The sequence below is a fragment of the Ischnura elegans genome, chromosome 6 (assembly GCF_921293095.1).
Source record: "Ischnura elegans chromosome 6, ioIscEleg1.1, whole genome shotgun sequence".
NCBI classification, from domain to species: domain Eukaryota; kingdom Metazoa; phylum Arthropoda; class Insecta; order Odonata; family Coenagrionidae; genus Ischnura; species Ischnura elegans.
This window is the reverse complement of record NC_060251.1, coordinates 80,867,985-80,883,067: the sequence shown is the minus strand read 5'-3', so window position 1 is coordinate 80,883,067 and position 15,083 is coordinate 80,867,985. Positions and strand designations below refer to the sequence as shown.

Genomic DNA, 15,083 nt, shown 5'->3' with positions numbered 1-15,083 from the left:
CAAAACTCAAATTTCACATTGTGAACGATATTCACATTGACACCTATTAATTGATATCAATAACACCACTCATACCGTTTTGTTGCATGATGTTGCGTTGCTGTAGCAGGAGATACCTAGCTTTAAAAAAATCATGTTGTTACTCTTTCAATGGATAATCATTTATCAATGGCTAAAAATTGATTCGGAATGACATCTATGAGCTGGTGATCAATCAGCCAGTTGTTTTCCACAAAAAATATCGACCATAGGTAGTGTTGCATGTTTTACTGGAAATCGATCATCATCGAACTGTCTCATTGATAATTCCAACCTTAATTTTTGGCGTTATCTGCCACATCAGTCATATCTTTGTATTTCCAACAAAATGATAAATACAGCGTTTTTGGATTTAGTTTCTTGAGAATTATCTCTTTAGGTTGGATCGATATGAAAAAGAACATGTTGCTGTCGACGTATCACTCAATTCTGATGTAACAATCTCAATTGAAAGTCACCAGGGCCAGGGTTGAAGGGTAGAAACCTCGTTTGTAATTCATATCTATGTGAATGCATCTTCATGCCGTGAAAGTCCTGGTTTCTGGTGTTATTGTTTTTTCATTATTCCAATTTCAATATCAGTGCGATAAAATAGAAGTCCAAAAAAACTTAGAGGGAGCAGGTAAATGGTAAATAGAAAATTAAATATATATACATAAGGTCATTTGTTGGCATTACCTCTTGAGTAAATAGCTATGAATTGTGTCTTGTTTTCAAGAAATCACGCCAGAATTCCATTCTCTCCCAATGACGAACTGGATTTTGAAATACGAGGGTTTCTATTTATGGACCCGGAATTGGCAATAATGGTGTTGCTACGTGCTATCTGACATATGCATAGTAAAGTTTGAATTTTTTTTACATTTTACTTACTCAGAACGTTTTGCAATTATACTATTTATGTTGTTTACGGTAGGTTGAAAATTTCTCTCACATAAACAATGGAAGTAAGTCGTGAAAATTTCCATGCGTTGATTTCGACGTGGATTAGCTCAACAGCAGTGCATCGATCAACTCACCTAGGCTTTTGGTGATTTTGCACCATCTAAAACCACTGTGCATCACTAGTTTATTTAATTCAATCGCGGCCGGTGTTCACTCAAGGATGACTTTAAAGAAAATCGTCCAAAATTGATTGTACTGCCAGAAAACATCGACGCTGTACTTCGGTTTTTGTCCGCGTCTTATGTTTGAAATATTTCTTTTTCTTAGTTTCAGCTCAAATAGTAATTGAAAGGCTTTGTGCCGGTTCTCTAGCGTCTAATTAGCGTTAGACGTAATTTAATGCTGTCGTTAGACGTAATTTAATGCAGTCGTTAGACGTAATTTAATGCCTAAACGTAAGAATGGTTTAAAACTGCTTTTAAGTAAAGAAGCTAAGTGCAATCGTCAGTTGAAATAGAGAATTAAAATTTAAGAATGGACAACTTTGATTTTCATAGCATGAAACTTTTAATCAGATATTATTTGGCTCACCATCTATTTTTCTACATAATTTGCAAAAATTAATGCCTTAATAAAGTTCTCTACCATTTTATGGGCTGAAAACTATTTCATTTGTCCGTTGTTTTTCAACACTTCTTCATTGTTAGCTAGATTTGCCTGTTTTGCATCCGAATTGGGTTAATCATCTCCAGTTTGCTTCGGCGGCTTATGCTGCTACCATCTATGAGGTTGAGGAGGGACGGAAATAGGGATTTGGAAACCCATCAGTCTGACTACGCTTTATTTCCTATGCACAACTGCCAATTACCTACCCTCACCAATAAGATAGATATAACCTTTAACAGTATGCTAGCGGGCCCCTCGGCGTTGCTCGGGAAGTGGGAAACTTGGAACTTGAAAATCATGGTCACATGGCAGGATTTTTAGGTAAAGGAACAAGGCAGATATGATGATGGTGTGCATATGTAACATCAAACAATGGAAAAACGATCTCCGTATACCACGCACGGGATCAGCTTATACCCTAATCCACAACAATGATCATTATGTGCGTCTGTTCGTGCTCAGACCAAAGACGTTACCCCATATTACATACCCCAGCAAATTGGTTTGCACGAAGAGGATTAATGTATAAATATTTAAGTGTAGAATCCACTGAGTTTTATTTTCCCGTTGAGCGTGCCAAGAGATAAGCCTACCTGGAAGGATGACCAACCACAATAGTTGAATGACGTGACGTAACAAACGGTAATGAGAATAAGACGCAAAGGACGCGTTGAATGTATCCCAAAATAGCATAATGGGCTTTGTAAGTATGAGATACACCGAGGTACCAACTTTGATGTCAATCGCTGCACTCGTAATGATACGCTTAGCGGACATACAAACAGACATCCTCTTTTATAGATACGGATAAGATAAGACAGTTGATAGTCCCTCAAGAAAGTTGCGTAGTAGGCTGCCGAAACATGGAGTAGGTCATTTAACCAACCGGTTTACAAACCCGAGAAGCTTGTCTACAAAGTATCCTCGGAAGCCTAAATGTTTTATATTGTCAGGTTATTTGTATAATAACTTCTTTAAAACCTTTTCTAGTTAAAAAAAAACTGAATTTCTTCATTTGATTTATGCATTCCCGTGCCCAAAGGGATATATCTTCCTTTCCAATTCTCTATATCACTCGTCATTAGTTTCCTTTGAATCTCTCTCATGTAACAAGGATTTCATGCCAGCGAGTCATTTGTTGGGAATGCAAATTATAAAGTTCGCGAAGGGCGCCTGAATTCATAACCGGGGAAAATCAGCGTGCACTTAATCAAGTGAGAGACACTTGCGTTAAGGTGCGATTGCATGTACGCCGCGTCAACGCTTGTAGTACTTCGTCAACGCCTTCTTCCTCCTCGCCACATATTTATCCGTTGTAATAAGGTGCCTTAATGGGTTCATTATTAAGTGGCCAGATCTTACTCAAGATCACAACAGTGAATCTTAGTGCGAAATTAATTTTGTTCGGGGCACACAATTCTTCTTATTAGAGAATTAAATATGCCTGTGCTAATAATTTGACTGTTGTGTTTCTAATCCAAAACTTTTATCCAAAAAAACTTTATTTTTGTCCATATTTAATTTCATTACGTTTACTGTCTCTTACTTATTAGTAAGTTATGTACGTTTTATGTCTTCAAAAATCAGGAGGTGTGTATTTAAACCTCCATTTTGGTTTTGTAACACTCCCTAATGATGGACACAATATTTTTCGATTCCGGAGTAATATTTCTTTTTTTGAAAGTGTAATTCTAGTAATGCGGAGGATTAGTTAGTTATTGTATATTGAATGATAGTATTAATTATACCACTGAAAGATTCCAGCATAATTGGTGGAAAAGAGAGGCGCCTTGAAGTTTGAGTATGGAAAGCAGATGAAAGTGGAAGAACAGTTGGAATATTTATAATTCCGAATCGGGATTTTGCGGAATGAAAGTCCATTTTGCTGAAAGAGGATTTTAAATATTGGATACTTGCTCCTAGTAGGAGTTGAATTAATTTTTAAAATTAAATAGCATTTTTGGAAAACATATTTTAAATTATATTTTAGCCTGCATTGAACTTGAATGAATGTCTGTTTATTATTATTTTTAAAAAATTAGCATTTTGTTTCTACTGGGTGTTAACGCGAATGTTAAGGACGCAAATATCTTATGTAAAATGAATTACTTATGTAGTATATTATTGTGGTAAGCTATGTACGTTCCTTGTTTATGTGCATTCCTTTATGAGCCAAAAAATGAAAGAGATTCATGGAAAGAAATTTTGGAAAATCGCTCGGAAATTTTCTCCATAAATACAGCTCAAAACGATGACAGCGTTTTAAGAATAGAACGTGGAGGTGTTGATTCAGTGTTTAGAGTATTGTCTTGAAGAATTTGTATACGAAAAATTTTGCCAACGTTTTGGTATATTTATGCACCTTCATCAGGGCTAAATCACAACAATATGTATCTAAAAAAATTAATCAATGTTTGTAATATATATCAAAATTATGTTTCAAAGCGTTGGAAAAAATTTCATTTAAAATTCTTTAAAACCTGTTCTACAAGGCACTGAATCAAACTTAAACATCGAGGTCAAGAGAAAAAAAACTCAATTTATAGAACGTGGAGCAAAACGATCTTTACCGACGACGCACCGTATAGCCAAAAATTCCATCTGAAATATTTTATCGTTCTGAAAGAGGATGAACTATTTAAGTACCAGAAGTGGTCGAATTATAATTTCACTGATTCATTCTAGACAGCTTTCGTGGGCAAACTCAGCCTCGATGAAACCCGCGCTAATATTCCTTAACGATTCCCTGGTAGCCATTTAGCCAGAAGGATTAACGGGCGCGGCTCATTTAATGACCACTGAGCAAAAGGACTCGCATTCCCTTGGCTCAGTGCCCCCTCTAGTCACGTCGTGTACTCTGGAAGTTGTCGTCTGCGTGTTTGCGAGACGTGACACGTGCCGCGTGGTGCACTTCACTCACGGCTGAACGCTTCCACGTCAACTGCTGCCTTCTCTCTCAGTTTGCTCTGGACTGCTATTCCCTCGACGACGTCTGCCAAATGAGTATAAACCATTTCTATCGCACCGATTGCACTGAATTCATCGTGGCTGTTTGGATTATTTAGATGAGCTTTGGGACTACGGATTGGAGGTCCCAGTTTTTCCCTTTGAAACTTGATTTTTGGAGCCACTTTGTTCGATTTTTAATTTGTTTTTACGAAAATTCTCACAGCGCGGTTATGTTTGCAGAGCAGTCTGTTCATTCCCAAATTTTGAAATACATGTATGTATTGCAGTATCTGTACTCGCGAGGTTTAGCATTTATAAGTCATTAATTCGGTAAATTATATATAACCTGAGTAAAAATGTCGGTTTAAATAAAAATCAATCTCAAATAAGATTCAAAAACAGGAAGAATAGAATTTCAGGGCACGTCAAACTGTTCTTAAGAGGTCGAAGTAGTATCAGGAAACTGCGTTAGCTATAGAAATTGTGAAATGAGGAGGTGCCTCGTATTGCAGTACTACAATCTTAGGGTCGTAGTACTACGAATAATAAATCGAGGAAATAATTTCTTTTTTACGCTTTCGGGGCTAAAATGGACAGTGTATAATTCATGGTTTCTTGAATGAATATCTATAACTTATACCACTTCTTTTTTTTATGAAGCGACACGGGTTTTAATGAATAACCTACATCGTCAGGCGTAAATGCAAAATAGCAAATAATTTAGCAAATAATTTACGCCAAATCATAATAATAATGATAAAAATAATAAAAATCATAATTAACCCTTGATGATGATTATTCATGATAAGTAATTTGGATTATCTACTCAGCCAATTTACGTGTAGTCAGCCATTACGCGACTAAATGTATTAACCAAAGTTCGAAGAAATCTTAAAATGGAATGCCACATAGTCATACATGAGTTAGTGAATTTTGAAGTCATAATTTATAACTAATTTATATAGTCTTGGAGCATCGGTCAGTGAAATGAAACGCAAAATCATTGACGATGCTTCGATATTATATTATATTTTCATCAGGGCTATGAATAATGGTTACAATAAATTAATACTTGCAGAGATGAGCAATTTTTACATTGATATTTTTTACAATAATAAAAATGTATATAAAATGGGCATCGCACATAAATTAAAAAGGAAGGGAAAGAATTTTGGCATTAATATGCATAATTTATATTTAATAATCACTCGTAAGTTTTCTTGGATATTGCACAATTACTTATACCACTTATTTTTTGCAGAGCGCGACCCGGGTTTCGATGAATTATCATCATCTTCAGGCGCAAATTAAGATTTGTTTATCATATTATTTTTACCTAGTAACTTGATGAATTTTAAAACGAACGCCAGAATAGGGGAAAACGATGGGTAAAGATATTAATTTATAAGGGTACTGTCCTGACTTTCTATAATTTTTAATATTTCTAACTGCTCTCTAGAGTCCAATTCACGGCGATCATTGCAAAATTTTAAAATATTCATTTTAAAATCGCTCCTACGGCAGTTGCATATTAGGTGTTAAGCAAAATTACTTTTTCCATCTTAAATGTTCTTTCTTCCCGATTTAAAAAATTCTTCTTGTCTGCCCCACGTATACACCATTGCAATCGCTGCATTTCAATGAATACATCTCACATCTATCCAATCGGTGAAATCGGCGTGAAACGGTTGTCTCCACACCGTCATAGTGGTTTCATTGTTTTGTCCCTCTGATTGCCCTCTTCAACCGCGTGCATCTTGGGTAAGCTCATTGCCGTGGTCGATTCACCTGCGTGGGCGTGTCATGGAGGGGAGATGCGGGTCCATGGTCGTGGAGATTCAAGGAAAGCCCGGGCGTCTTCACTTCCCTCGGGTCTCCCACGCGCGCGGCACGGAGCAGTCGGCTCCGCTGATGAACAGCTTCCTCGTTAGAATGAGGGGGAGTGATGGGGTAAGAACAAGGGAGGGAATGCAGAGGGACTGTTTGTTATCGTGAATTAGCTGTGGACCACGATGTTCCCGCTATTATACTGGGTGTCCAGCGACCGAGAAAACCGGTATAATCGGGAATAAGGAACTTGCAAAAATTTTTAAAAGTACCATTATATGAAGATCCCTACCTCAAATGTACGGGCCGAAAATCTGGCGGATGAATTATGTTTTTTAGCTGAGTTATGAGTCTTTAAAAATTAATCATCATCGACTGCTTGAAAACGTCATCGGAGCGTGACGTCACGGCACGGTATCCCATGATGACAGACTTAGGAAGTGGATAGAAAATCGGTACATGCAGGGGCTCTCACGCAAATTTGGCGAAAATAATTGCTACTTTTTCCTTCGATATCTTGCATTCAAGGCACTACGGCTATACTCTCTTAGCAAAGTGAATTGTGTACCGTCCAGTGACGTCAGATGGTGCTTCAGGTCACGTTACTTTGAGCGATATTCGAGCGCTTTTAATTAGCATTTAATGCCGTTTATGGAGTACTAGGAGAGTTTTGGCAAATATATTTGGACTCGCGAGAAAATTATTTATTCAGTGAGACTAACTAGCATGACTAACAAATTTCATGCTGTGCGTGAATTTTTAGTGCTTGGAATTATGCTTGAATTATTCATAAATATTTACTCCAACCTGGAATTTAAAAATCTTATTTGAACATTCATTTTACATATGAGTGGGTGAGAAGACAAGAGGTACAAGTGATTTCTTTTTTATATGCAGTGGTAGGGTCAGAAATTAGGTATAGAAAACAAACCAGATCGAGATATGAAGTGAAATACTTTGCACTTTCCACATAAAAATTTATTAAACTACAGTCGACATGTTTAGCTGAACTGCAGCATTATCAGGACTAAACCAAGAAATTGACCTAACCAATATAAATAAAAAATTGCACACTCGCAAACATTTGAGAAGGTTGTGGTGGAAGGTGGGGTGGAGGGAGGGAGGGTTGGGAATTGTGAACTGACCGTTGGTTCCAAAAATTCCCAACCAACCAGCGTCACGTCACGGCACGGTATCCACTGATGACAGACTGATGAAGTGGATAGAAAATCGGTATATGCAGGGGCTCTAACGCAAATTTGGCGAAAATAATAGCTTATTTTTCCTTCGATATCTTGTATTCAAGGCACTACCGCTCTACTCTCTTAGCAAAGTGAATGGTGGATGTGTCGAAAACTATCACAGTTGAAAAATGTATTTAGGAGGAAGAGGACAATTCACTCGCGCAATTATTTTTTTTACCGGACACATAGAGATGAATTCGTTGACTGCGGATTTATTTTAGACGTGTTTTTTATGCAGATGTCAGCACATTGACCTATGGTTTGAAATTTCAATATTTCTTCCGCCGAATGATTGCCTCTCCAAGTTTTTCGATTTATTTTTTCTCCTGCAAGAGCCATTATTTTCACATTTCCTTCATTTACATATCCATCGAATCCAACATTTAAATTGTAAATGTAATCCGCTGCGAAGAAATGAAAATTTTCTCGATAAAAGCGTTCTCAGGGATTTTAGAATATTTCCGAATACCTCGCCGAGGAGGTATCTTTCGCCGCCCGGATGTGGACTTTAGGCCCTCCTGAGAGTTATTTCGAGATATCTTGTTTATGGAGAATCATTCAAATTACTTTTTATTTCAACCCCACGAAATGCCTGAAAAATTACGCATGGAATCTAGCTACCCTTCGCATTTTACCAAGAACCCAAGCTATGTCTCATCGTGCCTTGCTATAGACCCAAATTTTCATTGACTTTGTTATTTTTTAACTTTAAAGCTGAGTAAGTTTCGATGAAAACGTGGAATCACTGCATTAGTATCCTTTCTCTCTGATGGATTCCCGCTAATTAATTTCGGGAACAATAACGTGCTCAAGAAAATAGAAGTAATCTAGCCCCTGTTTTTGAATTTCGTTTATTTTTGTCGACTTAGTAAATTAAAAACTGGCCGATATTGTCTAAAAGATATCCGATCAGTATTAGGCAATTAGGTTTTCATTGTGTTAGTAAGACCTGATTTCTCTTCGCGGACTAAGAGCCCGCATCTGCTATAGGTCTTATCATTATTTTTAACCTCAAGATTAACTTATTATGCACAATAAAATGAAATAATGTTCTTTTAAAGTCGATTGAGCACCCAAGAAGCCAACAGGTACAGGTTCAATTTTTATAATTTAGGTGATAAGTGCAGATAATGTTCGGTAGGATACACGATATGGGTATGGCCAAGTGAATCACGCGAATTAATACGCGAATCTACATAATCTTATCAGGGATTCACTAGTATCTTTTTGCCACAGCAATATCGTGTACGTCACCAGCCATTATCTGCATTTATCTACAAAATTATTAAAATTTCACTTGTACCCCATTGCTTCTAAGGTCCTCAATTACTAATATAGAGGGCCTCTAAAAGTATTTTTCTTTGAAATGAGAATCGATTCATATCATAGAACACGAGTCGATTCTCAGTTAGCCATTTAATCACTTCCTCCTCTCCAGAATTTCCTGAACAGAAATCCGATAGCAAAATACCCTTTTCCGAATGTAGAGAGGCGGAAATTTCAGTAAATTTTTTAAAATGGATTTGTACCTGTTATTGACGTCGATATTTATCTGAGAACGGAAGATGCAGATTTATTTGGCTTTTTTTCCGGTACTGAGGAAACGCTCTCCTGTTTATTAATGTGCCGCTATTTTGAATGTCTTAAATGGCCGTATTGTTTTCAATCCGTAAATATTTTGGCCAAATGTGGAACTTTTTTCATTTGTCGCATAAAAGTGTGGATATGCGAGTATGTAATTGCAAATTGTTTTACGATTATGGTAAATATCGTTTTCTTTCCAATTATTTATTACTTTAAATATATAAGTATTTAAAAGTTAGGCGATTGCATATATTTTAATGAACTTTACTTATGGAATATGTCACAAGATTGAAATCTGCATACACCTATAGGACGCGTGAGCTGAACAGCGTATGTGACTACATGCATCCATCCTTGATCAGTGAATATTACTTTATCCTTACGTTTTTCTCCTTGCAGCTCGACGAATGTTCGGCAGTCGTTTAAAAGACGACCCCTCCCACGGCATTATCATTTTCCTGTTGCATCTCCCGTCCGAACTCTGCTTCTGCTTGCCCTGTGAACAATCTCCGTCTGCGCCGCGGCCCCTCGCCGGCAACGCTCAACTCGGGCCCCAACGAGGATACACGAGCCCATGCCCCCGACGTAAACATGAGACTCCTGGAATACAAGGTGAGTGACTCCATTAACCCTTTTTAACCCAGCGTTATTTCTGGGAAAATCAAACGTAAAGATTCGTCTTTTAGAAAATAAGAACGTATCACAATGATCAGCAGATTTCTTCGGGAATAGGGTTGTTTCCTTTTATTTTTTTACTGCCTAAATCGAAATATTATTACTACTGGAGTATGTATTTTACGCTGTTAGATTTTTTAATGACGATATCTATTTTTCGCGATGAAATGAAAAGGGAAAATTTTCAAGCGCGCGAAACGCGACGACTAAGGATGCATGCTTGGAAAAGCCCGTGTGACGTCATTCTGGTTCCGGCTGCACCCGAGTGAGGCTTTGAGCGCCGCTACGATGCAGTCTGCTAGCAGGTAGCGCTTGGCTAACATAAGGATTATTAACCCATTATAGCCCAGTGTTGCTTCTAAGCAACATCAAGAATGTATAAATTTCCTATTGTATTTTGGAAATATTTAAACTACCCATTATTTTGTGGTGTAAATTTTAATGACGAAATATTTAGCGGCCACGATAGTTATCATTGAGTGCAAAAATTTCAAGTATTCAAAATGAAAAATCTTGAAATTTGGTTTCTCCCAGAAGCAGCTCTGGGTTAGAAAGGGTTAATGCCCTATCAAACGAAGGAAACTTTCCGACCATTGGCAATTTTGATTGGTGATTATTAGGAGATGATTCCTTCCGTTACGTGCCTCATCAGGGATGCCGACAAACATAAAATATTGGGGGGGCCCAAACCGGGGATCATCCCCGGGAAATTTTATAAGTAGTGAGTTTTAAGTTTTTTAAGCATTTAAGAAGAGTTATATGATCAAAATTAGAGCCCTGATAACTCGAATTTCGATATCTGGACACTCCGTGGAAAGTCGGCAAGCCTGACACATTTTTTCCTTACACCCATAACGAATTTTTGAGGGGACTCGGGCCCCCTAAGGCCCCATTCAGGTATGAGGCCCAATTCAGGTATGAGGCACCACTGTGCCTCATACCTGAATTGGTAATCTTAGACGATGTAAAACTCCTGATTGCTCGTATAGCATCTAGGTCCCTGTGACGTCACGTGGAGTGGAATCGCGTGGGCGCCAATCTGGCCTTTTTCAAATGAGGTTAAAATTGACCATTAACATTCGTCTAAACTGGGATTTCTAAAACCAAATAATTTGTATATTATGAATACACTAATGGTAGGTAACGAATCGCAATCAATGTCTTTCGTTTTCTTTGATTAAGGAGACTACCCTATTATCAGTAGCAGCAGACCATTCCATTTGCAACATAAAATAAGCAGTAGTCCATTTATACCTTGTACATTTGATAACGCACAGGTCACAAATTTGTAAATGACTTTTCTTCATGTTTCTTAGAAGCAACACAGGGTGAGAAACGGTAAATTAAGAAGGCCTCTCTAAACGGAGGTCGAGGGTGTAATCGATTCCAAGGGAGGGTGAGATTATACCTGAGCGCCAGCTTTAGTATTCGTTGGTGACTTCGACGGCGCGCGGCGGAACTTGAACTATCGTATACATCAGAAAATCCTGGACTTAACGTTTTGATTTTTATGGCAAAGTGTATACTTCATTCCTTTGTTCCCTTTTCTTCCTCAATCAAACGAACTATATAGCTCGTGCCAGGCCCGTGCTGACCCACCGGGACAGCGGGACGTATCCCCATGCGTCGTTCAGCCTGGAAATCTTTGGCGCCCTCCTGTTCCGATACTGACAAATGTTACTATCAAAATACCGACATTGAGCAGTTAACTTGATTTCAATCATGCCTCATTTTATAGGATAATTAACACCGTCTTGAGTAAACAGAACAATAATTAAATTTAGTAAAATTCATTCTGGATCATTCCGGTAGTCCAGTCCACCCCATGCGTAGTGCTGGCGCCCTCTGGCTATGGCCGTCCAACGCAATAATAAGGGGTCCAGCACGGGCCTGGTCCTTGCCCTGGATAAATGGTTTGACGGAATGCTCCAGGGAAAGGAACTCCCTTCCCTGAATGTACTAAATTTTTTCTCCTGTGGCTTATCCTGGGTAGAGCTCTACCCCACCAATCCCAACAATCCTTTGAGTTGAATCACTCATTGACTGTTGGAGAGTGTATGATTATCTAGCTGCGGTGTTCGCCTTCGCTCCTCGGCCTGTTATTTCGAAGTTAATCGCACTTAAGGTGATGTCAGTAGTGACGTGCTTTTGATGTCATGCTTACTCTATTCTAACTACTTAGGATGGAAGGCGGCAACCTAATTTGCCGAATTGCCTAATAATTGCCTCTATGGTTATTTGAAGATATGGCTGATAGAATAGGTCTTTTGCGAGTGCCAAATGATAGCTTTTATATACTAATTTCATTTTAATTATTATTTCTCGGTATTCTGAGAGTGATATGTTTTCAACATGAAACTGTTAAAATACGAGACACGCCGGGTCGTATTAACCAAACATGTTTTTTCATAAATCGCTCCGAATTATTTTATGGTCAGTGTTCTGAAATTTCTGGGGTGAATCACAGATTTATATTTATCACTATTGAAAGAGTAAACAATAAAACATTCATTGATTGAAGTCAAAAAATAAGAGAAGCTTCATTAGTTGACTGAAAGTAAGAAATGGTGTCTTAAACCACATAATAACTTCGTAATACATCGTAGCCAAATCGTAATTCCGCAGCAAAAATTGACCCTATTCGTCTGTGCTTCAAATGCGTAATTCTAATTTAAGTTTACCTGTACTGGCCGCAGTAATAACATTACGAAGTCACCCGCAAGGAGCAAAATGTGTGAAAATTCCACGGAGAAAAATTCATTCGCCTTGACTGGGATTCGAACTCGGATCCCCCCGATTTCCGGTCGAGTGATTTAGCCAGTTATTCTACCGAGGCATCATTTTCCTTTGTGATTTTTCTCTCTTTTTTCTCAGAAATTCTAATTATTTATATGCAATATACGCTTTAGGTCAAGCCGAGATGTGGAAGTTTTAACATCTGCTTGTTATTCAGTTCAGGTAAAGATGTTTGTCATTCGATTGATGCTTACTCTGTGTTGTTCAAGGTGATCATTCAAGTAGAGATAAGTGTTTAGCAAGGAATAACATTTATTTGCTAGTTTATTTTGACTGATCTCATCGTAAATCTCTTACACGAGATAACTTGACCGTAATTTTTTTCATTTTGCTTTTCTTCCTAAATAAATTAGGTCTGTACTTGTATAGATTTTCCGTGAATCGCAATCCATTTTAATGAAACGAATATATAATATTTTGGGGAAAACTCTTCCAGCATTGACACTTAAATAAACAAATATCAAGATTTTAAAACATGGAGGCACAGAAAAAGGGGCACGCGTAAAATTTTTTGCCACACATTTCTGTGGGATAACCTTCTATTCTCAATGAGAGAGAATGAACGGAGAAAGTTCATTCTACGTTCATGTAGTAGTTCATTCTCTTTCATTAAGAATTGTGGGTTATGCCACAGGAACGGCAGGCAAAAATTTTGTGAGTGTCCGTTTTTCTTTGTCTCTATGCTATAAAATCTACTGTAGTATGATACGGTTAGAATTATTACGACAGGTAATATAACGGCCAAGATCACATGCTAAGAAAATACCCATTAATCATCGCCGCTTCACCGTAACCGACGTTACCGAATGCCATGCGTATTTATTTATTCAGTTTAGTACTATGCCCTCTCGGACGACAACCATTCTGATCTTTCTATAATCCCATCTATCCTATTTTGAGGACGGACTCATTTCTTCCATTTAGCTGAGTGACACATTTAAACCAGCGTCCCACTGATACGTTAATTGACACATCTAAAAAGAGACAGCTCGAGAAGGCTTTCTTGTTGCTCTTGCCAGTAGGCGGAGTCGCGTAGCATTCATGATGAGTACCAGTGCATTGTTATGACGCGTTTGTAATTTTATGCATGCATACAAGTCGCCTGCTACTCGCTTCTCACTCCGATTATATTGAAAGCCTTTAACAGTCGGCACGTGTGTGACTACCTTCGTACGGAACTTGAAGTTCAATTCATTTTAGCCGCCAGTATTTAAATGATCGCTTTCCTTCAATTGTATGTCTTGTTGTGCAGCATGTGTTGAATTATTGCCTCTTCCTTATCTTATTCATTTATGACACATTGTAATTCTTACTGTCCCATTCATATCAGTGATTTAATATCTTTATCTCGAGGCTAATTGTTCGGTAGACTTACGATTGAAAGAGGCAATATAAATAGCGACGTAAACTTCAGGCTGGTAATGATCATTTATTTATTCCTGTACCACCGAAAACATCGCCATTGACCTTTTATAGCGGGATTTTTTCAACTGTTTGCTCTATTGTAATTAGTTATCTTTGATTGTCCATTGAGTCGCGGTGTTACGTTAAGCGTACTGCTTTTATTTTTTGCAGTTTTCATGGAGAGAAAATTTTAAAGTTTTGTGAAGTTATTCCTCGGAATATGTACTTTCTCTCTGGAGGCGAGTTTGTAACCGAGCTAAAATACGCTGATCCGCTGATACTTAGGTATAATCAAGAAGATGACGTAGTTCAGGTGGAAGTTCATTTTAAATTTCGAATTATTTTCTATTGGTATCATTTGTAATTTTCACGGAGATAAAATTCTTTTGTTAAAGTTATGTGAAGCAATTCATTGGTTCATATCTAAGTTCTTTCAGAAGGCCTAGTGTTACTTAAGCTAAAATTCGATGATTTGCTGATAATGAGGAATGATCAAGAGGCTGACATAGTTCAGGTAGAAGTTAATTTAAAAAATTCGAATATTGCAGCCGAAGAGGGAATGAAACATGTTAATGCATTCAGTGGTATTTTGGTTAGTCTGCGAATAGAAAATTATGGGGGAAATTTGAAATCCATGAGATATATAAATCCATATTGTGATATGATTATGAAGGAAGAGTTATTGGCATGATTTCAGCTCCTGATAAGGTATGAGAATGGCTGACCATAAGATGTGTATAATAATTATACTCTTCCGTCTAAGTTAATATTTAATGCCTGCGTGATATAAACATAGTGTGCATATCTTCTAAGAGTATCTGCTTTCTATGTATTTTATAGCGAAGAATGCTAGACAATAGTAATACGCGGGAAAACGCCGAAACTTAAGTTCGCTTGTGCTTTCTGTGATACGCCATCTTAAAAGATGGTGATCATGAGACCGTATCAGTTAAGGGCCATTGTGTATAGCGAAACTGACCTGATCTGTAGCGAAAAGACTGATCGATAACCTTT

At 37.7% G+C, this 15,083-nt stretch overlaps 1 protein-coding gene across 1 annotated transcript in view; it reads left to right on the top strand.

The window, feature by feature from the left end:
- LOC124161060 overlaps positions 1 to 15,083 on the top strand; it is a 926,716-nt gene that overhangs the window by 185,154 nt on the left and 726,479 nt on the right. The window contains exon 3 of the mRNA XM_046537229.1: positions 9,594 to 9,806. Within this exon, the coding sequence (XP_046393185.1) occupies positions 9,602 to 9,806 (205 nt within the window). The 5' untranslated portion in view covers positions 9,594 to 9,601. The remainder of the gene's footprint in view (positions 1 to 9,593; positions 9,807 to 15,083) is intronic.